This window comes from Natrix helvetica (genome assembly GCF_964273705.1).
Source record: "Natrix helvetica genome assembly, chromosome: 7".
NCBI classification, from domain to species: domain Eukaryota; kingdom Metazoa; phylum Chordata; class Lepidosauria; order Squamata; family Natricidae; genus Natrix; species Natrix helvetica.
In genome coordinates this window covers 14,409,346-14,434,871 of record NC_138558.1, presented here as the reverse complement: position 1 = coordinate 14,434,871, position 25,526 = coordinate 14,409,346, and the positions used below count along the sequence as shown (strand labels likewise).

Sequence of the window (25,526 nt, the reverse complement as noted above, 5' to 3'; positions counted from 1 at the left end):
AGCAGAGTGTCTGTTGATTACAGGATGTCGAGCCATAAGTAGGAATGAATGGCAAAAGGTTTTTTTCAGATACCGCGGTCACAATCCGATTCACACAGCTAACATCTGTTGTCTACACGTGCTCTATGTTCTTGTAGTTATTGCTTGGTGCCAAGAAACATTAACTCTTGCTGAATCATAGTGGCATTGTCTCTGGCAGTGAAAAAGGACAACACATTTAAAGCCACACAATAGTTTCCCCCCCTTCCTAGGGAAGAAAGGAGGTAGGGAGGAGAGAGGGAGAAGAAAGTGATGGATAAGGTACAAATATGGTGTATGGAGAGCAGAAGAGCCAAAAATTGTTTTTGGGAGTTGGTGGTAAGATGAATTGATGTAAACATTTAATAATACAATACGATGTTGGCTATGTAATAGTATGCATATGGTTATATGTTATAAAAGTGAAAAAATAAATTTTTTTATATGTATCAAAAAATTAAAAAATAGTTTCCCCCTCCCTCCCTTTTTTCTTCCTTCCTTCCTTCCTTCCTTCCTTCCTTCCTTCCTTCCTTCCTTCCTTCCTTCCTTCCAACTATATTTCTAACTCTCTATCTATACATGCACCCAGATAGCATGTATTTAATTTTTTTTAAAAAAATGACATATATTATGTAGTGATCAAAATAAACATAATAGAAAGAAAAAAACAATCAAAACCCATATAAATCCATATAAATCCATTTAGCAGCGATATGGGCTTAAAATAAACTGAACATTACAGAAGGAAAAAAATAATTAAAATCCATATAAAATCCATTTAGCGTTGATATGGGATTAATTAAATCCTTAAGCTTGTTAAAACTAGACCTATAGAAATAGATTGCTTCAACTTCTCATTTTTAGAATCTAAAAACTTTTCAAAAATCAATAACTGAGAGTCTTTGGGGATATGTTCAAAAAGCAAAATTCCAGTGTATAATGATAATTTTTTTCATAAAGTTTTGATTCATTATTATTTTTATATTCTATTCATCCTGCTCTGGGTCAATCAATGAAGGTTAAGAATACATATGGGTATATTCTTAGTATTTGGGAGATATTAGGATTCAGGATCCTGATATCCTAAGGGGCATTGCCTGAAATAATTTTTACAGCATAGAAAGCAGAAATCTACAACGTAGAATTGGATCGTCCATAATTGCATGTTATTAACATTTGAACAAGTGTTTATTAAAAAAAAAGAAGTAAATTCTTTTGAGCAATATGGTCAATATTTTTAAAACGGTTCAATTTATAACATAATTTTTAGGGCGTATTAATTTGCAGCTGGTGTGTTAATTGTTTAATACTGTTTATGCATTTATACATTTTTTTTATTTGCATGATAAAATAAAACATTAAATGAAAGACAGGGCCTCTCTGAAAAATAACATACGTCTGTGATTCCTAGGAGTAAATATAATCCAGAAAGATGTCTCAGAGCCCAGAAGTTGTTGTCCCGATGGCAGATTGCAATACGAATGGTATCCAGAATCAGTCATGGAGCTCAACAAAATCCAGCACCGTCACCTTTCGTAACATCTGCTACAGAGTGAAGATGAAGAGTGGATTTATTGGCTGTCGAAAAATACTTGAAAAAGAAATTTTGAGAGATATCAAGTATGTATATTTAGTAAGTCCACCTGCGTGTTCAGCTTGTTTTCCTTGTAGTTATCCTTAGCGTTTGCATAGGATTTTTAACATGGCTCATATGCAATATTTTGGAAACCTTTAGGACCAGATGGTGGCACTTGGATAATATCCCTGGGATTTGGAGTTTGTCTATTTTACATTTACAATAGTAGAGTTGGAAGGAACCTTGGAGGTCTTCTAGTCCAACCCCCTGCCTAGGCAGGAAACCCTATACCGTTTCAGACAGATGGCTATCCAACATCTTCTTAAAGACTTCCAGTGTTGGGGCATTCACAACTTCTGGAGGCGAACTGTTTCACTGATTAATTGTTCTAACTGTCAGGAGGTTTCTCCTCAGTTCTAAGTTGCTTCTCTCCTTGATTAGTTTCCACTCATTCCTTCTTGTTCTACCCTCAGGTGCCTTGGAGAATAGTTTGACTCCCTCTTCTTTGTGACAACCCCTGAGATATTGGAACACTGCTATCATGTCTCCCCTAGTCCTTCTTTCTCTTAAGCTAAACATACCCAGTTCCTGCAACCGTTCTTCATATGTTTTAGTCTCCAGTCCCCTAATCATCTTTGTTACTCTTCTCTGCAATTTGTTGAGGTTGTACTCCACTGAAGCATCAGGTGTATAATTTGAACTATTTTTTTTAGTCTGTGTGAGTGCACTTTTAAGACTCCTGGCCTGGCCTGGCCTGAATTAGTGTTCTTGGAAAGATTTCAGAAGTAGTTTGCCATTGTCTCCTTCCTTGGGCTGAGAAAGAATGACTGGTCCAAGATCACACCCAATGTGAAACATGATTTCTATAATACTTAACCACTACACTAAATTGACTCTGATAATTTGGGCCTGCATTTAGGCCCCAGTGGCTTCCATAGTAAAGAGTGCTTTTTTCAGCTTCAGCTGATTTACTAGTTGAATCTATTCCTGGACAGTCAATATTTGAACTCTTATCTGTAATTTTTTTTTTTTACATCAACAGAAAGTTCCAATCAAGAAGGGTTCACACTCATGAGAAAGAACATAGTTTGTGTTTTTTTTTTCTCTCAGGATGACAAGTTCATCTGATATTCTAGGACAGGGGTGTCAAACTCAAGGCCTGCAGTCTGGATCCGGCCCATGAGTTGCTTAGAGTGGGGCTGCCCTGGAAACAGAGAAGTGCCTCTGCCAGAGAAAATGAAGGTTGGGAGGGCTGCACGCGGCCTGGCAGAGGGCTGCAGGAAGCTGTCATAGCTGAAAACAGAGCCGAGGAGGAGTCCACATGGGCTGTAGGACATTGAGCTAGCCATGCCTACTTGCTGAGGTCAAACGCAGCCCTCAATGAAATCGAGTTTCACACCCCCGTTCTAGGACATGTTTAATCAAATGTTTATTGACTAATCTTTCTATTAAGAATAATTTTTATGATGGCCATTGGTAAGTTTCAGTGGATCAAGTCAGAGGTGGGCGTCACATAATGTAACAACCGATTTGCCCAGAACTGAAAATATGAGCGTGTGTGCCTTCCGTGCATGCGTGTGGCATCCAATACATGGCGATTACATAGGACGTGATAGCGCTGGGGCGGATGGGTGGGGCCAGATGCTGCTGAGAACTATCAGTTCACCCGAACCGGTCTGAACTCTCAGCCGCCCACCTCTAGATTGAGTCCAGTGGAAGCTGTGCAGCAGTGAAAAAAGTGCTATCTTTTTTGAGGTGTACTACAGTCTCTTAGGTCGTATCCCATACTTATTTTTAAAAAAATTATGAATGAAAAGAAATAGACGTGTCCCAAGATAGTGTTGTAGGATCGATCCAATCTGGGTCGGTCAATGGGACCAGAATCTTTATCTTTTGAGCTTTCAGACTCATGCTGAAGCCCATCTTCAGGGATCCTCCGAATCATCTGGAAGAGAACAGAATATGAGATGAATCTCCAAAATCTTGTGGGCATGAAGTGTAACTGTCACCGTGAAAGACCGAAATTGGTGAATGAAAGACCGAAATTGGTGAATGTCGACATTCACTGGTGAATGAAAGACCAAAATTGGTGAATGTCGACATTCACCGGTGAATGTCGACACATACCAATTTCGGTCTTTCACGGTGACATATATATAACGAGTCAGCGTAACGCTTTACTTTTGCTTTTCAATTCGCGGTCCTGGAAACTACTCGTTCTAACCGCGCAGGATCGCAGGTTTTAAAAAAAAAGAAGTCCGCGAATAGAAGACGCTTAAAAGGAAGCGAGGAGCCGAGGTGTCGACAGGATAAGGGTATTAGGTTAAGGGTGTCGAGAGGATAAGGGTATATATTTCGGACATACACCAAGCGACTATGTGAATGTCGACATTCACTGGTGAATGTCAACATTCACCAGATTTCGGACTTTCACAGTAACATAACCACCAGATAACACAGGAAAAAAACATGAGAAATAAGGTGTTGTCTAGCTTGGAAAATATTAAGCAAACACGAAGTATAATAACCCAGGTTCAAACATCAGGTTCCGTTGTCAGCTGTCCTTGGGTGTTTGTTGTTTGGATCTCCTTTTAAATGTTAACTTTCCATCATCGTTGCATGGTTCCATCATTGATCTGTGTAAGAAGTTCATTATGATATGGGATCAGTGTGTGATGCTATAAATAATTAACTGAATTATATTACTCTCTGTGTGAAAAGTAAAATGTTACTCCCTGCAGAATATCCAACAAAGTTCATATAGGTAGCTAGAAAGAATGTTTCATGAAGGCAGAAGTAATCAAACTTAATGACACCATAAAAAAAGTCAATGTTTCAGAGAGTATCCCTGAGATCATGGTTATATTTTGAAGCCAAAATTATTATGTTTCACACAAAAACTTCTGAAAATAGATGTACGTTTCTGCATACTTTGATCAATGGATTTCAATTGATTACTACAGGTAGTCTTTTACTTACGATCACAATTGAACCCCAAATTTATGTTGCTAAGTGAGAAATGTGTTAAGTGAGTTTTGCCCCGTTTTATGAACTTCCTTTCCACATTTGTTAAGTGAATCATCTCAGTGGTTATGTTAGTAGCACAGTTGTTGAGTGAATCTGGCTTCCCCATTGACTTTGCTTGTCAGAAGGTCGCAAAAGGGGATCGCATGACCCTGGGACACTGAGACCGTCATAAATATGAACCGGTTGTCCAGAATATAAGTCACATGACCATGGAGACTCTCCAATGGTCGTAAGTAAGAAAAATGATCATAAGTCACTTGTTTCAGTAATAATAATAATAATAATAATATATTTATTTCTTAGCCGCACCCTCTCCCGAAGGACTCGGGGCGGCGTACAACGAAACATTCGAAATAAATATGTAAACAAAACAAACATATAACAAAGGTACACTAAAACATACATACATACATAAGGAGGAGATCGATTGATAAAAACAATTAAAATACTGTATTTAAAACCCCTAGAAATTAAATATAATTAAAATACCCAGTTAAAAACCCGTCAGGAGCGATATGGTTAAATCAAAGTTGAGCCAGGCCAGCTGCTTGGAAAAGGTGGGTCTTAAGCTTAATACGGAAGGAGCGGAGGTCAGAGGTATTCCTAATATCCGGAGGGAGGTCATTCCACAGGGCTGGGCCCGCCACAGAGAAGGCTCTACTCCTAGGCGCCGCCCCACGACATTGTCTAGCGGACGGCACCTGGAGGAGCCCCTCTCTGTGCGAGCGAATTGGTCGCAGGGATGTATGGGGCAGAATACGATCCCGCAAGTAACTAGGTCCTAAGCCATGGAGCGCTTTAAAGATAGTTATCAAAACCTTGAAACGCACCCGATAGACCACAGGAAGCCAGTGCAGCTCGCGCAGGAGCGGTGTCACGTGGGAGTACCTAGTACTCCCCATAATTACCCGCGCGGCTGCGTTCTGGACCAACTGCAGCCTCCGGGTGCATTTCAAGGGAAGCCCCATGTAGAGAGCGTTACAGTAGTCCAAGCGAGACGTCACCAGCGCATGAGTGACTGTGCGCAAGGCATCCCGGTCCAGTAGGGGGCGCAATTGGCGCACCAGGCGAACCTGGTGGAACGCCCCCCTTGCCACGGCTGTCACATGGTCATCCATGGACAGCCGGGCATCTAGGAGGACGCCCAAATTGCGCGCCCGCTCCACGGGGGCAAGATGGATGCCCCCAATGGCCAATGATGGAATTAATTGGCTGAACCGGGGGGCTGGTACCCACAGCCACTCCATCTTGGAAGGGTTGAGCTTGAGTCGGTTGTCATCCATCCAGATCCGTACGGCTTCCACACACCGGGACATCACTTCGATGGCCTCGTTGGGGTGGTTCGGGGTGGAAAAGTACAGCTGAGTATCATCAGCGTACAGATGGTATCCCACCCCGAAACCACGGATGATCTCACCCAGCGGCTTCATATATGTGTTGAACAGGAGTGGCGAGAGGACCGACCCCTGTGGCACCCCACAAGTAAGGGGGCGTAGGGTCGACCTCTCTTCTCCTGTCAACACACGCTGCGTCCGGTCAGAGAGGTAGGAGCCGAACCACCGCAAAACGGTGCCCCGGACCCCCAACCCCTCCAGCCGGCGCAGCAGGATACCATGGTCGATGGTATCAAAAGCCGCCGAGAGGTCTAATAGGACCAGGATAGAGGAACAACCTCTATCTCTGGCCCTCCAGAGATCATCCACCAACGCGACCAAGGCCGTCTCCGTGCTGTGACCGGGGCGGAAGCCGGACTGGCGCGGGTCTAGATAATCATTTTCCTCCAGATGTCGTGGGAACTGGTAGGCCACCACACTCTCTACAACCTTCGCCAAGAAGGGAAGGTTGGAGACAGGACGATAATTGGCCAGCTCCAAAGGGTCCAGGGAAGGCTTCTTGAGCAAGGGTCTCACCACCGCCTCTTTCAAGGCGGCCGGGAGAGACCCCTCTCCCAACGAAGCATTCACTAGGCCCAGGAGCCAGTCTCGTGTAACCTCCCAGGATGCCAGTACAAGCCAGGAGGGACACGGGTCCAATAAACATGTGGTGGGTCGCAGTCGTCCACGCAATCTGTCCAAATCCTCGATGGCAACCAAGTCAAACTCCTCCCAGATAGAAGCCTCAAGACTCGCCATGGGCGTCTCCATTGGATCACTGACAGGAACCCAGTCTCTCCGGATTTGAGCGATTTTATCCTGCAGATATTTACCAAATTCCTCTGCCCTGCCCTGTAGAGGGGCCTCCCGCGGCCTCTGAAACAAGAGGGAGCGGGACACCCGAAACAGGGCGGCAGGGCGGTTCTCCGCGGATGCAATGAGAGTGGCACAGTATTGACGTTTGGCCGCTCTCAATGCCACAAGGTACGTCCTTAAATGGGCTCGTACCTGTGTTCGATCAAATTCGGAGCGAGAGGATCTCCAACGACTCTCTAGACGTCTCTTGCGGCATTTCATCACCCTCAGCTCCTCGGTAAACCAAGGGGCCAGGGTGGATCGTTGCCGCCGGAGAGGCCGCAAAGGCGCCACCCGGTTCAAGGCCCCGGTAGTTGCATTATTCCACGCAACCACCAGGTCCCCTACCCGGGGGCGGGTCAAGGTTACAGGAGGTGGCCCAAGCTCCGTCTGGAACCTATCAGGTTCCATCAGGCGCCTGGGGCGGAACCATCTGGAACTTTCCGGTTCCGCCTCCCCGCGGCGGGAGGTAGCACCAGGGAAGTCAAGACGAAGGAGTGAGTGATCTGACCATGACAGGGGAGTGATGGTTAAGTCGCCTCCTCCCAGATCACTCAGCCACTGGCCAGAGACAAAAACAAGGTCCAGAGTGTGACCTCCCTCGTGTGTTGGGCCCTGAATCATTTGAGTCAGGTCCATGGCTGTCATGGAAGCCATGAACTCCCGAACCCCCTCTGATGCTTCTCCCACCGACGGCAGGTTAAAATCCCTTGTAACTTTGGACCGTCACTAAATGAACTGTTGTAAATTGAGGACTATCTGTATCTAGATGTCTATGGAGATTCTCAGTCATCCAGGTCATAGTTGTCCCAGAGGTGCTTTTTTGGACTTCGTTTTTCCCTGAAGTCTTTGTGCTTCCCATCAAGAATCTTCTTCACTTCTTCGGTATCTAGAAGTACTTTCATTTACTCATCCAATTTTTAAACTGTGTTTGAAAAAATGTAGAAAAGCAACAATGAGAAGGATGTAGACCAGTGATGGCTAACCTTTTTGCCATCGCATGCCAAAAGTGGGGGGAGCACAGGGGGGGTGTTGTGCGCGGGCGTGCCCACACCATAATTCTATGTACGCAATCCCTTCCCAGACTTCCGGTTTGCGCATTGAGTTGTTTTTCGCCCTCTGGAGCCTGAAAATGAAGGCCAAAGTCAGCTGCCAGTGCGTGCATGCACGGGGGAGCTAACAGGGCAACGCCTCGCATGCTCTAACAAATGGCTCCATGCACCACCTGTGGCACGCGTGCCATAGGTTCACCATCACGGATGTAGACAATTTATACAAGGAAAGGCACAAGCAGTTGGATTTCCTTTTTTAGGTTAGCAAGAAAAAAAAAGCAACTACGGCAGAGGATATCTTGGATATTTAAAAAAATCATCGATTGTATGGAAAATGTGGGCAAGATTTGCAGGGTCTTTGGGCGACATCTTTTTTGGTAAAATAGTCTCCCGCTATCGATAGTCCTCGATTTACAACAGTTCATTTAGTGATTGTTCGAAGTTGCAACAGCACTGAAAAAAGTGACGTACGACTCCTTTTCACACTTATGACCTTTGCAGCATCCCTGTGGTTCACAGCGACCACAATTCAGACGCTTGGCAACTGACTCATATTTATGGCCGTTGCAGTCTTCCAGGGGCCCGTTGTAACTTTGAATGGTTACTAAACAAATGCTTGTAATTCAAGGACCACCTGTAATGCACAGAGTATTTCTTCTGCACTGGGATTCTTCTGACTTTTTTTTTTTTAATTCTTTTTCAAGAAGTTCAGCAGTGGTGGAAAAGCGTCCTTGAATTACGGCAGGGGTGTTCAAACTTGGGAACTTTAAGACTTGTGGACTTCAACTCCCAGAATTCCCAGAATTGAAGTCCACAAGTCTTAAAGTTCTCAAGTTTGGACACCCCTGAATTACGGCTTGCCTTTAGCTTGCAGCTGTTGGTTATTCCACACCAGAGACACATTTCTGACCTGAGATACTTGTTTCTAGTGGCTTAGAAAGTAATACTTTTTTGTTGGTTTGTTTTTCAGTGGAATAATGACACCAGGACTGAATGCAATTCTGGGGCCAACCGGCAGTGGCAAATCTTCGTAAGTTTTATAGCAGTGGACAAATGTGGTTTTATAAATCTGCGTTCCAAATTTCGGATTCAGCCGGTTCTGTCTGGTTCAGGCGAACCGGTAGCGGCGGCTGCGGGAGGCTCCACCCCCCCCGCCCCGACATAATGCATGAGCACTGCGCATGCGTAGACGTGCGTGGGCCCACATTTGCGAACCGGTAGGGAAGGTAAGTGAATCCCACCGCTGGCGCACTCGTGTCAGAAGCCGAGGCACTTCTACGTTGAAAGGATTAGCAAGTGACATCACCCTTGCCCAGATTATGCCCAGTTGGGGGACTCCATTGGTGGGTTCCTACCAGTTCAGCCTGGTTCGGCAGAACTGGTAGTACTTTGGTGACCTGGGTCGCTGGAACCGGCAGCAACCCAGGCCTGGCACACCCCCTGAACCAGTTCTCCTTGTTTTCGGTCCTGCACATGCACAGAAATTTTTATTGCTCTGCACATGTGCACGCGGCGCATCCACAAGTGAACTGGCAGTAGCGACTACTGGAACCCACCCCTGGAGGACTCCTTTCATGTCCCCAGCAGTAGCTGAAGCAAAGGATGGGTGCTTACACCTCCCCCCTTCCCCAGGCAGCACTCGAGGTTCAAGCACATGCTTGCTAACCTCCAACCCAGCCTCCAAACTGCAAGAGCCGCCATCTTATGGTGGTTTTCTATAATCCTTTGCTAAAGAAGTAACAGAAATTACTTTGATGCCAAGCATAACGTGATGCTTTGATGATGTCCTACTTCCTTTGAAAGCTTAACTGCCGCCAGTCTTGCAACATGAGACCAGATCATAACTGTGGTGAGGATCGTGTAATCCTGGCTAAGGAATTCTGGGAATTGAACCTCTTAAAAGTTGCCAAGGTTGAGAAACACTGGTTTACATGCTTGAATAACAATGGCTTGCAAAATTAGACTGGGAGAGATGAGCCAGATGGATTTTGATTATCTCTGCCCAACTCTCTATCTAACCTTCTATTGCATTTCATTGAGGGTTTCCCCATAGTTGCAGATTTTTTAAATAACCGAAACCACGCAAACCAAGGGTGGTATAAACTTATCTTCCCTACTGGTTCGCAAAAGTGACTGTGCACGTTCACATTCAGTTCACATTCTGCGCATGTGCTTTTGGCGGAAAAAGGGCCTAAGTGGGATGCCATAGAGCAGGGCATGGGTGGGTGGCAGAGGTGGTATTCAGCAGGTTCTGACCAGTTTTAGAGAACTGGTAGCGGAAATTTTGAGTAATTCGGAGAACCAGTAAATACCACCTCTGGCTGGCCCTGCCCCCATCTATTCTCTGCCTCCGGAGTCCCAGCTGATCAGGAGGAAATGGGGATTTTTCAGTAACCTTCCCCTGCCATGCCCACCCAGCCACGCCCACCAAGCCATGCCATGCCCACCAATACACTCCCACAGAACTGGTAGTAAAATTTTATGAATCCCACCACTGGTGGGCGGAGCCACCTACGATTTCCACTACTGGTTCGGGCGATCCGGTCCGAACCGATAGAATAGAATAGAATATGGTACAAAGGTGTTAATTGCATTTGTGCGCTTTTCACTTCAGCAAAATGTGGCAAACATCATGTAATTCTGATTTCTCTTTTAGATTACTGGATATTTTAGCAGCACGGAAAGATCCTCATGGCTTAACTGGAGATGTTTTCATCAACGGTGCCCCCCAGCCTGCCAATTTTAAATGCATCTCTGGCTATGTAGTACAGGTAAATTGATTATCCTCCCCCCCTCCCATACCTTATTGCTCATCAAATTTCTGGTTTGAAGCAAATAAATGGAAATAATCTAAATGTGTCCTTTGTATTTCCAGGATGATGTTGTGATGGGGACGTTGACGGTGAGGGAAAACTTCCAGTTCTCAGCTGCACTCAGACTACCAAGAACAGTAAAAGCTCATGAAAAAGAGGAGAGAATCAACCAGATCATCAAAGAGCTGGGATTGACAAAAGTGGCAGATTCAAAGGTAATGAAATTAAATCTCCCAGAGGATGGCGTTCCATAAAGACAGCGCTAAAACTGGACTACCCTTCACTTACGTGATGATGGTTTCAGAGCTGATAATTTAGGGGAGTTCCTGACTAATAAGACAGATTAAAATATTCAAGCCAGATCCATTAAATCAGTGACCCCCAATCTTTTGGGCACTAGGGACAGGTTCCACGGAGAGAGGTTTTTCCATAGACTGAATAGAATGGAATGGAATAGAATAACAGAGTTGGAAGGGACCTTGGAGGTCTTCTAGTCCAACCCCCTGCTCAGGCAGGAAGCCCTACACCACTTCATGCAAATGGTTATCCAACATCTTCTTAAAAACATCCAGTGTTGGAGCATTCACAACTTCTGGAGCAGTGGTGGGTTCCTCCCGGATCGCACCGGATCGCGCGCGCTCCCTTTCAGCGCTCCACCTGGCTTGCGCGCTCCCTTTCAGCGCTCCACCTGGCTTGCGCGCTCCCTTTCAGCGCTCCACCTGGCTCTCGCGCTCCCTTCCGGCGCTGAAACCGGAAGTACAGTTTTGCCCGGCCCTGGCGAAGCAACGACGCCTGCCTGCGCTCCACCAGCTCGGCTGGGAACGGAGATGTTTCCTCAGCGGAGCGGAGCGCCTGAAAAGTCTTTTTCAGTTTCACTTTCCAGTTGAAAGGGAGCGCGCGCGATCCGGTGCGATCCAGCAGGAACCCACCACTGTTCTGGAGGGAAGCTGTTCCACTGATTACTTGTTCTAACTGTCAGGAACTTTCTCCTTAGTTCTAAGTTGCTTCTCTCCTTGATTAGTTTCCACCCATTGCTTCTTTTTCTACCCTCAGGTGCTTTGGAGAATAGCTTGACTCCCTCTTCTTTGTGGCAATCCCTGAGATATTGGAATGCTGCTATCATGTCTCCCCTAGTCCTTCTTTTCATTAAACTAGACATACCCAGTTCCTGCAACCGTTCTTTATATGTTTTAGCTTCCAGTCCCCCAATCGTCTTTGTTGCTCTTCTCTGCACTCTTTCTAGAGTCTCCACATCTTTTCTACATCGTGGGGCCCAAAACTGAATGCAGTATTCCAAGTGTGGCCTTACCAAGGCATTATAAAGTGGTATTAACACTTCACGTGATCGTGATTCTATCCCTCTGCTTATGCAGCCTAGAACTGTGTTGGCTTTTTTGGCAGCTGCTGCACACTGCTGGCTCCTATTTAAATGGTTGATCCCTTTCACAGTTACTACTGTTGAGCAAGGTACCACCTAAACTGTACCTGAGCAGTTTGTTTTTCTTGCCTAAATGTAGAACCATACTTTTTTTCACCATTGAATTTCATTTTGTTAGATAGGGCCCAATGTTCAAGTCTTTCAAGATCCTTCTGTATCTTAAGCCTATCTTCTGGAGTGTTGGCTGTTCCTGACAGTTTGGTGTCATCTGCAAATTTGATGAGTTCTCCATCTATCCCCTCGTCCAAGTCATGGAGGGAGCGTGGAGACTGGAGGGAGCGTAATTTCTTGTGCTGCCTGCATCCCGTGGATGCAGCTTCCCTTGTTTGCATGGTCTGGTTTCTGGGCATGCTGTGGCCTGGTGCTGGTTCATGGGATCAGGGGTTGGGGACCCCTGCATTATAGACCCTGCCTAACCTCATGCCCGAAGGTCACCAAGGCAGCCAGAATTGATAAAAAAAACCCTCTGGAGGGCACCAAGAAGGTGTTATAATGTTAATTGATATATATTTTCATTTGGGACCTATTACTCAGGAATATTTGTTAGCAATATAACATGATTTTCTAGATACACCATATTCAGGATTTTGCCTACAACATACATATATCCACACATATATAGAAGATCTGCCTTCAATTATCTAGGTTTGGATCTCTATCTATCTATCTATCTATCTATCTATCTATCTATCTATCTATCTATCTCTCTATCTCTCTATCTCTCTATCTATCTATCATCTATCTATCTATCTATCTATCTATCTATCTATCTATCTATCTATCTATCTATCTATCTATATCTCTCTATCTCTATCTCTATATATCTGGCCCATGGCAACTTGAGAGCAGACCATGAATGCTTTACGAGTTGACACTATACTTATTCCAAAGTCTATCCCACGCTTCCCAGGACACGGGGAATATAATATTCCTCCTTTAATTTATTTGAAGTCAAAAACAATTTGGCTGTGCTCTTTGTGGCATTAAAAGGGAGACCTACTGTATGACCTATAACACTTCTGCATAATCTAACTACAATATCAACCTTTAGGAGAAGTGAAGAACAGGAGACTTACATACTACCGGATCTTTACATTAAATATACAAATATACAAAGATGAAAAATACAAAACTCTGCCTACTAAACCATCAGACTGAGAGAAATTGGTCTCAATAAGATGAAGCAGTGTATTAGCTTTCTAATGAACAATGTAGAAGGGAATATGAACCAGGTTAAGAGATTAGACAAATAAATGGAGGGGAAGCACAGAGTGAGTACTTAAACCAGGTTTTATTATGGCTTGATCTTATCATCCCTGAACTAGGGTTCAACAAAGGGTCCCCAAAAGTGGCAATGTATTAACATTGTGTCTGTACTAATGTACTACTGCTAATGAATATATATTTCAATTGGAAGGGTTCTTGGTATTACAATACAATACAATACAATAGTAGAGTTGGAAGGGACCTTGGAGATCTTCTAGTCCAACCCCCTGCCTAGGCAGGAAACCCTATACCGTTTCAGGCAAATGGCTATCCAACATCTTCTTAAAGACTTCCAGTGTTGGGGCATTCACAACTTCTGGAGGCAAGCTGTTCCACTGATTAATTGTTCTAACTGTCAGGAAATTTCTCCTCAGTTCTAAGTTGCTTCTCTCCTTGATTAATTTCCACCCATTGCTTCTTGTTCTACCCTCAGGTGCCTTGGAGAATAGTTTGACTCCTTCTTTGTGGCAACCCCTGAGATATTGGAACACTGCTATCATGTCTCCCCTAGTCCTTCTTTCTCTTAAGCTAAACATACCCAGTTCCTGCAACCGTTCCTCATATGTTTTAGTCTCCAGTCTCCAATACTCCAGTCAGTATTCTCTGAGCTTGATTGTTTTCTTGTAGACATTTTGTTATCCAAACTAGGTAACATCTTCATGATGTTATGAAACATCTGCAAGAAAACAACCGAGCTCAGAGACCACCAAGGGCCCTTCATTTCAACCCCGAACTACAAATATTCTCCTTTATCTTCCAGTTTTTTTTTTATTTAAAAAAAACTCAAATTCATATATGAGTCTTGTATTGTTGGGTGCTAAACAATCTCTGCCTGAAAATGTTTTCAAGAAGACGGTACCCATAGACATTCCCCTTTTCCTTTAGGTTGGAACTCAGTTCATTCGTGGTATATCAGGAGGAGAGAGAAAAAGGACCAATATTGGAATGGAGCTCATTACCGACCCGGCCATCTTGTTCTTAGATGAACCAACCACTGGCCTTGATGCCAGCACCGCCAATGCCGTTTTGCTGCTGTTGAAAAGGTAATTACTAGATGAAGGGCTCCATGGAGAAATGACAGAAGATAACTTGAGGTTTTCAAAAACAGACCGGACAACCGTTTGGCTGCGATGAATAAGACTCCTGTCTTGAACAGAGGGTTGGACTAGACGACCTCTGAGGTCCATGTCAGCCCTCTGACGCCATGATTCTATACTAGGAAATGATGCTACACTACAGTATTTATGCTCACACATAGAATAAAAGAAGGCCATTTTCTATAACATCATCCCGTTGAGAGGCTCAAGATATAATCCAGAAGCAGCTTTCTTAAAAGCCCCACCCACTTCCTGGGAAAAAAACAAAGAGAATAATGAAAAGAAAGAGACCAGTTAAAATATTGACATTTTGCACAGCCATACAAAATGACAGATGGATAAATTGATAGATGGATGTTTTACTAGGCTACTCTGAAAACCGCTTAGAGAGGCCTACAAAGTATGTAGAATGATATATAAGTCTAAGTGCTGTTGGTATTGCTAATTTATCTCCCCCCCCCCCCCCCCCCAAATCCCAAAACCTAGGATTTGAATGATCAGTAATAATTTTCAGGGTATTTTATCTTAAGGACTTAACTTTAGCGCTTTAACATTTTTCTGCTTTTTGTGCAGGATGTCCAAGCAAGGGAAAACCATCATTTTTTCCATTCATCAACCACGCTACTCCATCTTCAGGCTGTTTGATAAACTGACCTTGTTGGCTGCGGGAAGACTTTTATATCATGGACCTGCTCAGAATGCCTTAGAATACTTTAAGACCATTGGTAAGAGTCAAGAAGGCTATTTATTGAATGTCTGAATATCACCTTTTCTTTTTCAAAAAAACAGATCTGGGATCTGATTTTATTTGGAACCATAATGTTGATGGAGAAATATTTACGTCTGAGATTAGTCTTCCAAAGATTCAGTATGACTCTTAGTTCAAAGACAACAGCAAAGGGCAAGATTGCTCATGGAGTATCAATATAAATAGAATTATAAATTACCTTGCTTTATTTAAACCTATATATTAGATTTTGATAATTATTTGGAGAGGCTTTGCATAAAGCGACCACAGATGTTCTTCAGAGGCTCATCATATTTCGAGGCCTTCCCTCAATTTTCTTAGTACCAGGGGTGAAATCCAGAAGGTTCTGACAGGTTCCGGAGAACTGGTAGCGGACATTTTTAGTAGTTCGGAGAACCGGCAAATGCCACCTCTGGCTGGCCCCAGAGTGGGGAGGGAATGGGGATTTTGCAGTATCTTTCCCCTGCCATGCCCACCAATCCACACCACGCCCACCAATCCACACCATGCCCACCAAGCCATGCCACAGAACTAGTAGTAAAAAAAATTGAATTTCACCACTGCTTAGTAACCCTTTCATTGTGTGTGTATGTCAGACCTGGAAGCCATCTTTTACATTTGGGTCTTCATGCTAAAAAACCTGAGGAAAAAGTCTGAAGTTGCCACAATGAGCCTTGTAGATACGTGGCCTTCAGAAGCCACCCTCCAAAGGCTTTCCGCAGTTCTATTACACAATAAGTAATATGTACCAAATACCGCACATGTATTTTGGAAACTTTGGAATCTAACAATGTACTGTTATGTAGTAAAATAATTTTGGGGAAACATTTATTTAGAAGTAGCCATGGGGGATATCTATGGAAATATCCTGTCCTCCTCTAAAACAGCGGCCTCTAACTTTTTGGGCACCAAAGAGCGGTTCTGTGGAGAGGTTTTTCTGTAGACCAGAGGGGGGCGTAGTTTCATGTGCTGCCTGCATCTAAGGATGGGACTTCGCTTGTTTGCGCAGCCCAGGTTTTGGCATGTTGCGGACCAGTGCTGGTCCATGGATCGGGGGTTGGGGACCCCTGCTATAAACAATCAGCTCTTGTTCCTGTCATCAGCATTAAATCCCAAAGGAAAACAGCAGTGCCGATGCTACTGGCTTTGCTACTAGGCATTTTGGAAATGGGTGGATAAGTTTTTTGCTTCTCCTGGAGAAATTCAGAGAAAATGTCTACCCAATTTCTCTGTCCTCAGTTTTATGAATGAATCTAGGAAGTCTGTTTTGGGCCAACTTTAGCAAACAGTCATTTAGATATTTGAGGTATTGTCAGAAAAGCTTTGCCCTACCTTTTTATCAACCATTGAAATGATGCAGAAGCATTTCTTTCTTTTCTTTCTTTTTGAGGTTATGAGTGTGAACCATACAATAACCCTGCTGACTTTTTCCTGGATATCATTAATGGAGACTCGACAGCTGTGGCTTCTCATAATGAAACCGACAAAGGTATAGTGTGCAAAACATAGCTCCTTGTTCGGAATCTGGTATGTTATTCAATCTGCTCTTTGCACTCTCAACTCTGTCGTTGAACTCCCTTAGGATTTGAATAGTGCAAATGGAACAGCAAGGAACATATATCCAAGTATATTAGATTCCTTTGCATGTCAGTAGTCCCAAATGCTGCATAGCTTTCACTAATCATGGCGCCACAGAAAGTAGGGAAAGCTGCATCCATCATTACATAGATTATATTTTAATACCAGCCCTGATAAATTGATGCCAGAAAAATTGACCGGATGAACACTTTGTTCCACAGGGTTAATTGGACTGCATTAAACCATAGCCTTATCAAACTTCTAGCTACTCTATGCATCTGGTGAAGTGAGCTACAACCCACAAAAGCTGATACCTTTTAATAAAAGTTGTTACCCAAAAAAGAACAACAGAGTTGGAAGGGACCTTGGAGGTCATCTAGTCCAACCCCCTGCTCAAGCAGGAGACTCTAACATTCCAGACAAGTAACTGTCCACATTCTTCTTAAAAGCCTCCAGTGATGGAACACACTCAACTTTTGAAAGCAAGCTGTTCTCCTAATTGTTGTCACTGTTTCTCCTTAGTTCTAGGTTATTTCTCTCCTTGATTAGCTTCCCTCCATTGTTTTTTGTCTTGCCTTCTAGTAAGATACTACCAGACTCTGGATTTTTTGGCCATCATTGACTAACTTAGGTTCTTTTTTCTATTTCCGTCTTTTTACCAACCTTTTAATGTCGGTATTGTATTGTTGTTATTTCATCTCAGATTTTAGTATGTTCCACTAGGAGCCACCTTTAGATGTAAAAGTGTGGTAAAAATCTAAAAATAAATAAAAGGATATATACAGTCCCACCGATTTGGGAGTGACAAGGAAGGTTTTGGACCATGATCGGTGAGATGCAAGTCGAAGTTTGAACTCCCCTACACAAAAATTCACTGGGTGACTTTGATTCAATAACTTTGTTTGAGCTTAACTTATCTCCCAAGGTTGTTATGGAGAAAATCGAAATGAAGAGATACAGTATATGTATGTTACCTCATAGATCAAACCAACAAACAGTTCTGAAATGGCTTTGCTGAGATGTATAGTTTGTACAGTTTTCTGTCATCATCATTATTATAAATATAGGTAGTCCTCAACTCACAACAGTTCATTTAGTGACCGTTCAAAGTTACAACAGCACCGAAAAAGTGACTTATGACTATTTTTCACATGATCGTTGCAGCTTCAACCTGTCACATGATCAAAATTCAGATGCTTGGTAACTGGTTGATATTTATGATGGCTGCAGTGTCCTGGGTCACATGATCACCTTTTCCAAACTTCTGGCAAGCCAAGTTCAATGAGGAAGTCAGATTCACTTAACAACCTTGTTACTAGCTTAATAACCACAATGATTCATTTAACAACTGTGGCAGAAGAAAAGTCGTAGAAAGAACAACAGTTGTAAAAAGTTGTAACTCACTTCACAAATGTCTCGCTTAACAACAGAAATTTGGAGCTCAATTGTGGTCAAAAGTCGATTTAAGCAACAATATTCTCACAACGTTCAAGCCAAATTGTCATCCCACCCAGACAATGCAAAACCGTATTCAATGTAATTCATTTTCCTCTTATCTCTTTAAAGATGGTACTCAAGATCAGACACTGGCAGACAAATTGGTAGAGAAGTATTCCAGTTCTTCTTACAATCAAGAAACCAAAAGAGAATTGGAAAAGCTGTCTTCAAAGAGTGAAACCAAAGAGACCACTTTTCAAAAAATTACCTATTCCACTTCCTTCTTTCATCAGCTGAAGTGGGTCTCCAAACGGATGTTCAAAAATTTAATAGGTAATCCTCAAGCTTCCATAGCACAGGTAATTTTAAAAGTTTCAAGCATCCTATCTGTTGACATTCCAGTCTTACGCTTACTCTAAGTGTAGTTGAGCTGTGGTGGCACAGTGGTTAGAATGTAGTATTTCAAGCTAATTCTGCCAACTGCCAGGATTTCGATTCTCACCAGCTCAAGGTTGACTCAACTTTCCATCCTTCTGAGGTAGGTAAAATGAAGAGCCAGATTGTTGGGGGCAATATGTCGACTCTGTAAACCACTTAGAGAGGGCTGTAAAGCTCTATGAAGAGATATATAAATACCAGTGTAAGTACTATTGCTACTGAAGCTGGTGAGGTATTGCTTGGGACTTAGTTGTCTTGTTGTTGTTGTTGTTGTTAGTTGCGAAGTCGTGTCCAGCCCATTGCGACCCCATGGATAACATTCCTCCAGGCCTTCCTGTCCTCTATCATCCTCTGGAGTCCATTTAAGCTCACACCGACTGCTTCGGTGACTCCACCCAGCCACCTCATTCTCTGTCGTCACCTTCTTCTTTTGCCCTCAATCTTTCCCAGCATGAGGTTCTTCTCCAGTGAATCATTCCTTCTCATTAGGTGGCCAATGTACTTGAGTTTCATCTTCAGAACCTGGCCTTCTAAAGAGCAGTCAGGGTTGATCTCTAGGACTGACCGGTTTGATCACCTTGCAATCCAAGGGACTCGCAGGAGTCTTCTGCAGCACCATAGTTCAAAGACTGAAAGCAATATTGCAAGCTAATTCTGCCAACTGCCAGGAGTTCGATCCTGACCAGTTCAAGGTTGACTCAACCTTCCATCCTTCTGAGGTCAGTAAAATGAAAACCCAGATTGTTGGTGGCAATATGCCGACTCTGTAAATCACTTAGAGAGGGCTGTAAAGCTCAATGAAGAGATATATAAATACTGGTATAAGTGCTATTGCTCCTGAAGTTGGTGAGGTGTTGCTTGGGACTTAGTTGCCTATGCTACTTTATTTTCAAGTCCTTCATATTTTTTTACTGTTCCTCTTCGAGAAATCTTTACAGTACTGTTGGGAAATGCAGCGGGCTATTGTTGTTTTCTGTTAACATACCTTTCTATCACCTCTAAAGCATCTCTGATCACCCACATCTTCCAATTTGAGAAATCCCAGCTGGGATTTGACTATGGAAAGGGTCTCAGAGAAGATCAGCTGGAGAAAAACCTGATCTTCTCCGAGACCCTTCCCATTCTCAGGAATAGCACCAGTTTGAATGCTTCCTCACTAGGAAACTACCTAACCTGATTATCACTCCAATTCCTGATCCAAATGATGTAATTCATATTTTCTTATGGAGCTGTAAATTTCTTGTTGACTGGGACTTCTGCCTTTTGGATCTCCTAGAACTTCTGCCCTCTATTATGCATCTCCAGCCTTGACACTTTAGGACTTGTGGACTTTAACTCCCAGAATTCCTCAGCCAGTCATGCTGGCTGAGGAAGTCTGGGAATTGAAGTCCACGAGTCTTAAAGTTGCAAAGGTTGGAGACTCCTGCTCTATAAGTATTTTGCCTCTAGCATGTTTCGCTACTTTCCTGCAGCTGAGACACCCTGTTGTCTTAATTTCCTGCTCATCTCACACAGTTTCCTGATTCTCCCTATTTTTTTATCCTTCTGACTGCAAAAAGCAAACACGAGAAGGGAAGAATAAGGGTGAGGATAAGCTGGCTGTCATTTTTGTATCTTTCCATTATCCAGCTGTAGGAGCTAAGTAATGATGGATGCTAATTTGACAGCTTGAAATTGCTGTGGAAGATTTGATAGGTGAGTCCAGTAGACTGTGTGTGATAGAATCAAGATCACATGAAGTGTTAGTGCCACTTTATAAAGCCTTGATAAGACCACACTTGGAATACTGCATCCAGTTTTGGTCGCCACAATGTAAAAACGATGTTGAGACTCTAGAAAGGGTTCAGAGAAGAACAACAAAGATGATTAGGGGATTGGAGGCTAAAACATATAAAGAACGGTTGCTGGAATTGGGTCTTGTTTAATAAAAAGGACTAGGGATGACATGATAGCAGTGTTCTGATATCTCAGGGGCTGCCACAAGGAAGAGGGAGTCAATCTATTCTCTGAAGGCAGGACAAGAAGCAATGGGTGGAAACTAATCAAGGAGAGAAGAAACTTAGAACTGAAGAGAAATTTCCTGACAATTAGAACAATTAATCAGTGGAACAACTTGCCTCCAGAAGTTTTGAATACTCCAACACTGGAAGTTTTTAAGAAGAGATTGGATAACCATTTGTCTGAAATGCTATAGTGTTTCCTGCCTAAGCAGGGGGTTGGACTAGAAGACCTCCAAGGTCCCTTCCAAGTCTATTATTCTATTCTGTGTGGAAGTCCTCTTAGATTCAATAAACAAAGACTGATTTTGCGTTCCGATAGTGTAATAGTTATGTTTTAAAGGTTAATTGCCAGGGAGAAATCACAGCAGATATGATCTGTCCCCTTTCATCAGCATTTCTTAGAGGTTTGGTGATGTTGGGGAACTTTAGAAGTGGAGCTTAATAAAATGATTAGATCTGTTTGATTTGTTGTTAAACCTATGCTCTCCACCGGGTGATAATCGCCTCATCACAACCGCCTTTGATGTGGTATATTAATGTTATGAAAATCCCTTTTAATTGCATTGTAAAAGCTTGACCTTGTGACAAGAATTATGCTCTTTAAGAGCCTTATACTCCCCCCAGGGCTGAGAGGCTAACTTCCTGTCCCTCGCAATTGTTTTGATCTTCCTAACCTCCTTAGGAATGGTTTTGAAATGAAATCTGTAAATGCTCCAAGGTATTCCTTTAAACCTTTGGATTAATCTTCTCAGACTGGTCTTGCTATGATCCTTGTTCTCTAATATAATTGGCTTAGTTGCATGATTTTTGACACTAGGTCTTTTTGGCAATTTTTTGGAATCTCTTCAAGAGCAACTCTCACTGGCCTGATACCATTCCATTGGCTGAAATTTTAAACAATGGTGTGTAGTTCTTGTAGTTCAACTTGTACCCTGTTTCCCTGAAAATAAGCCGTCCCCAGATAATAAGCCCAACCAGGCTTTTGAGTGCATGCGCTAAAATAAGCCCTCCCCCAAAAATAAGCTCTTCCTGAAAATATTGCAACACAGCAGCAGTCATGAGGTGACTATGCTCATCGCCTTCTGCACCTCAAAAAGAACAAACCTCCCTGAAAATAAGGCCAAGTGTTTATTTCGGGGGTCAAAAGAAAATAAGATGCTTCTTATTTTGGGGGAAACATGGTAGTTCAACTATTTCAATAATATGTTTTGCTCTCTGTGTAAAGACTAAATGCCCCTTTTGTCTTGGACAATTATTATTGTTCCCCACACATGGATTACAGGTTCCAGAATTCTTGAGTTAACATAGCCTTTACAGAGCATTCTAAGATCTTTTGTATAAAGGATGAGAACTCCACACCATATCTGTCTTATCCCATGGTGACGCAGCTTGAGATGAGGGGTCCTTGGTGCTCTCTGAGCTTGCTTGTTTTCCTGTAAACGTTTCATTATGTACTTAGGTAACATCATCAGCACGGATGTTAGTGTCACGACGTTAAGGTATTATTAGGTAATGAAACGTCTACAAGAAAACAAGCAAGCTCTGAGAACATCAAAGGCTCTTCATTTCAACCCTAAGTTACAAATATTTCCCCTTATTGGCAGCTTGAGATGGTTGCATAAAGTCAGTAGATCACCCTAGAACAACTGTTTCCCAATATTCTTATGTAGACCAAACTAATTGTTCTAATTTGTGAAACATCAGTTGTCTTAACTACTAACACAATTCCAAACTTTTCCTGAAACTAACAATTACTCCTAGAACTAGCCATTCACATTTAATATAAATTAAATAATGAAGGGGAATAGTAATAAGGATACACACTTGTTGATTAGTAGAAATATTTGTTTTCTGTAACACACATATTATGCCTTTTATTTGTAACATATAAGCTTGCATGCTGTAAGTGCCTTTTGTTCCCTGCAACTGACTTCCTGTGGCCCTGTTATTAGGGTCTGTAGAATATCTGGAAAATGTCAAAACTTGTGATCCTTGCCATTTGAATTCTTATCAATCTGCAATCTATGGGCATATAATTTATCCCGGAATGGAGCTGTAAAGAGCTGTAAAATTGACACCTTTGATATGTCCCCATCCTCCCTAAGAACGTATCTCACCTTTGATCTTTGCCCTTCACAACAGGGGGCCAAATGGCCAATCCTGGGAACAGAGGAAAGAGATAATGCTGATAAGGCTAGTGAGGAGTATTGTAAAGCCAGGATCTTATTCTATGATGTCTCTTACTGTATAAAAAGGAGCTACACCTTCTCTGAAAGGTAGTTCTTCCCTGCATATCCTTGGGGTACGTTGGGAACAACTGACCATCATGTCTTTAAACTTTGATCAAAGATTAAATGCTGATTGTTATTCAAGCCTCCGTTTTAAGTCTCATGTTTGGCTCATTGTGACTTGGATGTGTTCTCAAACTTCTATGAGTCTCAACGTATTCTCAAACCTTACATTAAATATAGCATCAACCTTGTGAACTCTCAAGTTTCCTCTTTCCGCTATGTATTCAAAACGGAAAATGATGAGAGCAGGCAACAGAATTACATCCTTAATGTATGCCAGCATGCTGATGGTAAAAAAATATATGAGAATAGCAATTGCAATAGCACTTAGACTTATATACAGCTCCACAGTGTTTTACAGCCCTCTCTAAACAGTTTACAGAGTCAGCCTCTTGCCCCCAACAATCTGGGTCCTCATTTTACTGACCTCGGAATGATGGAAGGCTGAGTCAACAATAAAGGTTATCTCCTTCCCTTTCCTCTCCTCTCCACTCATCATTTTATCTTATCTTAAACTGAACACGGGTTAGTAGTGATGGCTGGAAATTTTGTTATTTATAACATGTTGGCTTTCATTTTTAAAAGAATGAATGAAGGGCACTTGGGGGAGAAAAGGAAGCAAAAATTGTCTTTGGTTTTGATGATGTCAATTTGTGCTTGATGACGATGTATAAATGAACAACTGAACATAATATGATATATTTATATTTCAGTTATTGGTTACGATTTTCCTGGGATTAGTCGTGGGTGCCATATTCTTTGGTGTAACAAATGATGGCAAAGGTTTGCAAAATAGGTGAGTCCTTTGGGGATAATATGGTGATCAAATGAATGATATTATGGGGAATTGGAAAGTAGAACATTACAAGAGACTTCCACTATTTTGTCTGATATTTATTACTATGTACGTGTTTTTGCATAATGGCATCATTATACAAACTATATTTTGCAGAGAGTGCTTCAATTCTGCTATGAAAAGGCCTAGGAATATTGAAATAGGATATGCTTTTCCTGAAAGTGGGTGACATCCTTCCTTCTGCCACCTTCCCTGTTTAATAGCAGGATCTGTTGCTTCTAAAGCCAAAAAACACCACCCACACAATTGACATAAAAAGGTTGCCAGAAGTTATAACTTTTCTTGTTTTAATTTTGAAAAAAACATGTATTTTTTATCAAGATTAAAGCAAGATTGTTGTTCCTTTTCTGACAACTTTTTAGTTAAACAAAACCAGCCAGATCACTCTTGTGGTTTATCATTTATATTTTTCTCAGCCAGATTTTCCCCCTTTTCTTTTCTAAGCCATTCCCTTTGATCTACTATTCACTTTCTAGAACACAAGGGACAGAATATTTATTGCTAAGAAAATAAAACTCAGGAGCACTGGGTTCAGTTATTTTTTTTTAACTAAAAGCTGTTTGAAAAGACTAGTTTCTCACAATGATAATCTGTGTTTTTCCTAGAATTGGTGCCATGTTCTTTATGACTACTAATCAGTGTTTCAGCAGCATCTCAGCAATTGAACTCTTTGTGGTAGAGAAGAAAATATTTATGTAAGTAAGGATTCTTAGACAAAATAGGAATACTAATAGGTGAAGAACATCTAAAAGAATTCTTTATTTGGTGATAAATCTTTTAATCTATTAGCTCTTCACTTGCAGTATGGTCTCCCTGGAGTGGTGAAGACCATTCTAGGCCTCAAGGGGTGTGCAAGTTTGAATCTCATTACGGTGTGTGTGTGTCTATAAGGTAAAGGTTCCCCTTGCACATATGTGCTAGTTTTTCCTGACTCTAGGGGGCAGTGCTCATCTCTGTTTCTAACCTGAAGAGCCAGCGCTGTCCGAAGACGTCTCCATGGTCATGTGGCCGGCATGACTAAACACCAAAGGCGCATGGAACGCCATTACCTTCCCACCAAAGGTGGTTCCTATTTTTCTACTTGCATTTTTTACATGCTTTTGAACTGCTAGGTTGGCAGAAGCTGGGACAAGTAATGGGAGCTCACTCCGTTACCCGGTGCTAGGGATTCGAACCGTCGAACTGCCAACCTTCTGATCGACAAGCTCAGTGTCTTAGCCACTGAGCTACCACGTGGCTGTGTGTGTGTCTACAGGGCAACCAAAAACCTCAAGATAGTGGTCACTATCTTTGTAACTTTAATCTGTGATATTTATTAAGAATTCCACCTACTCCTTTTATTCTGGATAATACTAACAATAGCACTTAGACTTATATACCGCTTCACAGTGCTTTACAGCCCTCTCTAAGCGGTTTACAGAGACAGCCCATTGCCCGCAACAATCTGGGTCCTCATTTTACCGACCTTGGAAGGATGGAAGGCTAAGTCAACCTTGAGTCCCATCAGGATTAAACTCTTGGCAGTGGGCAGAATTAGCCTGCAATACTGCATTCTAACCACTGAGCCACCACAGCTCCACAGGTAGACAAAAGAACATTCAAAACATTCATTAAAAACAAAATTGGCAAGCATAATTGATATACAAGAAATAAAAAACAAAGT

At 42.5% G+C, this 25,526-nt stretch overlaps 1 protein-coding gene across 4 annotated transcripts in view; it reads left to right on the top strand.

Moving 5' to 3' along the window:
• LOC309395276 (broad substrate specificity ATP-binding cassette transporter ABCG2-like) overlaps positions 1 to 25,526 on the top strand; it is a 55,389-nt gene that overhangs the window by 22,512 nt on the left and 7,351 nt on the right. For all 4 annotated transcript variants that reach the window (XM_081959322.1, XM_081959323.1, XM_081959321.1 and 1 more), the window contains exons 2-11: positions 1,430 to 1,638; positions 8,872 to 8,931; positions 10,558 to 10,672; positions 10,777 to 10,929; positions 14,304 to 14,461; positions 15,089 to 15,240; positions 16,654 to 16,752; positions 18,408 to 18,637; positions 23,721 to 23,803; positions 24,469 to 24,558. In XM_081959322.1, coding sequence (XP_081815448.1) covers positions 1,451 to 1,638; positions 8,872 to 8,931; positions 10,558 to 10,672; positions 10,777 to 10,929; positions 14,304 to 14,461; positions 15,089 to 15,240; positions 16,654 to 16,752; positions 18,408 to 18,637; positions 23,721 to 23,803; positions 24,469 to 24,558 — 1,328 coding nt within the window. In that variant the 5' untranslated portion in view covers positions 1,430 to 1,450. The remainder of the gene's footprint in view (positions 1 to 1,429; positions 1,639 to 8,871; positions 8,932 to 10,557; positions 10,673 to 10,776; positions 10,930 to 14,303; positions 14,462 to 15,088; positions 15,241 to 16,653; positions 16,753 to 18,407; positions 18,638 to 23,720; positions 23,804 to 24,468; positions 24,559 to 25,526) is intronic.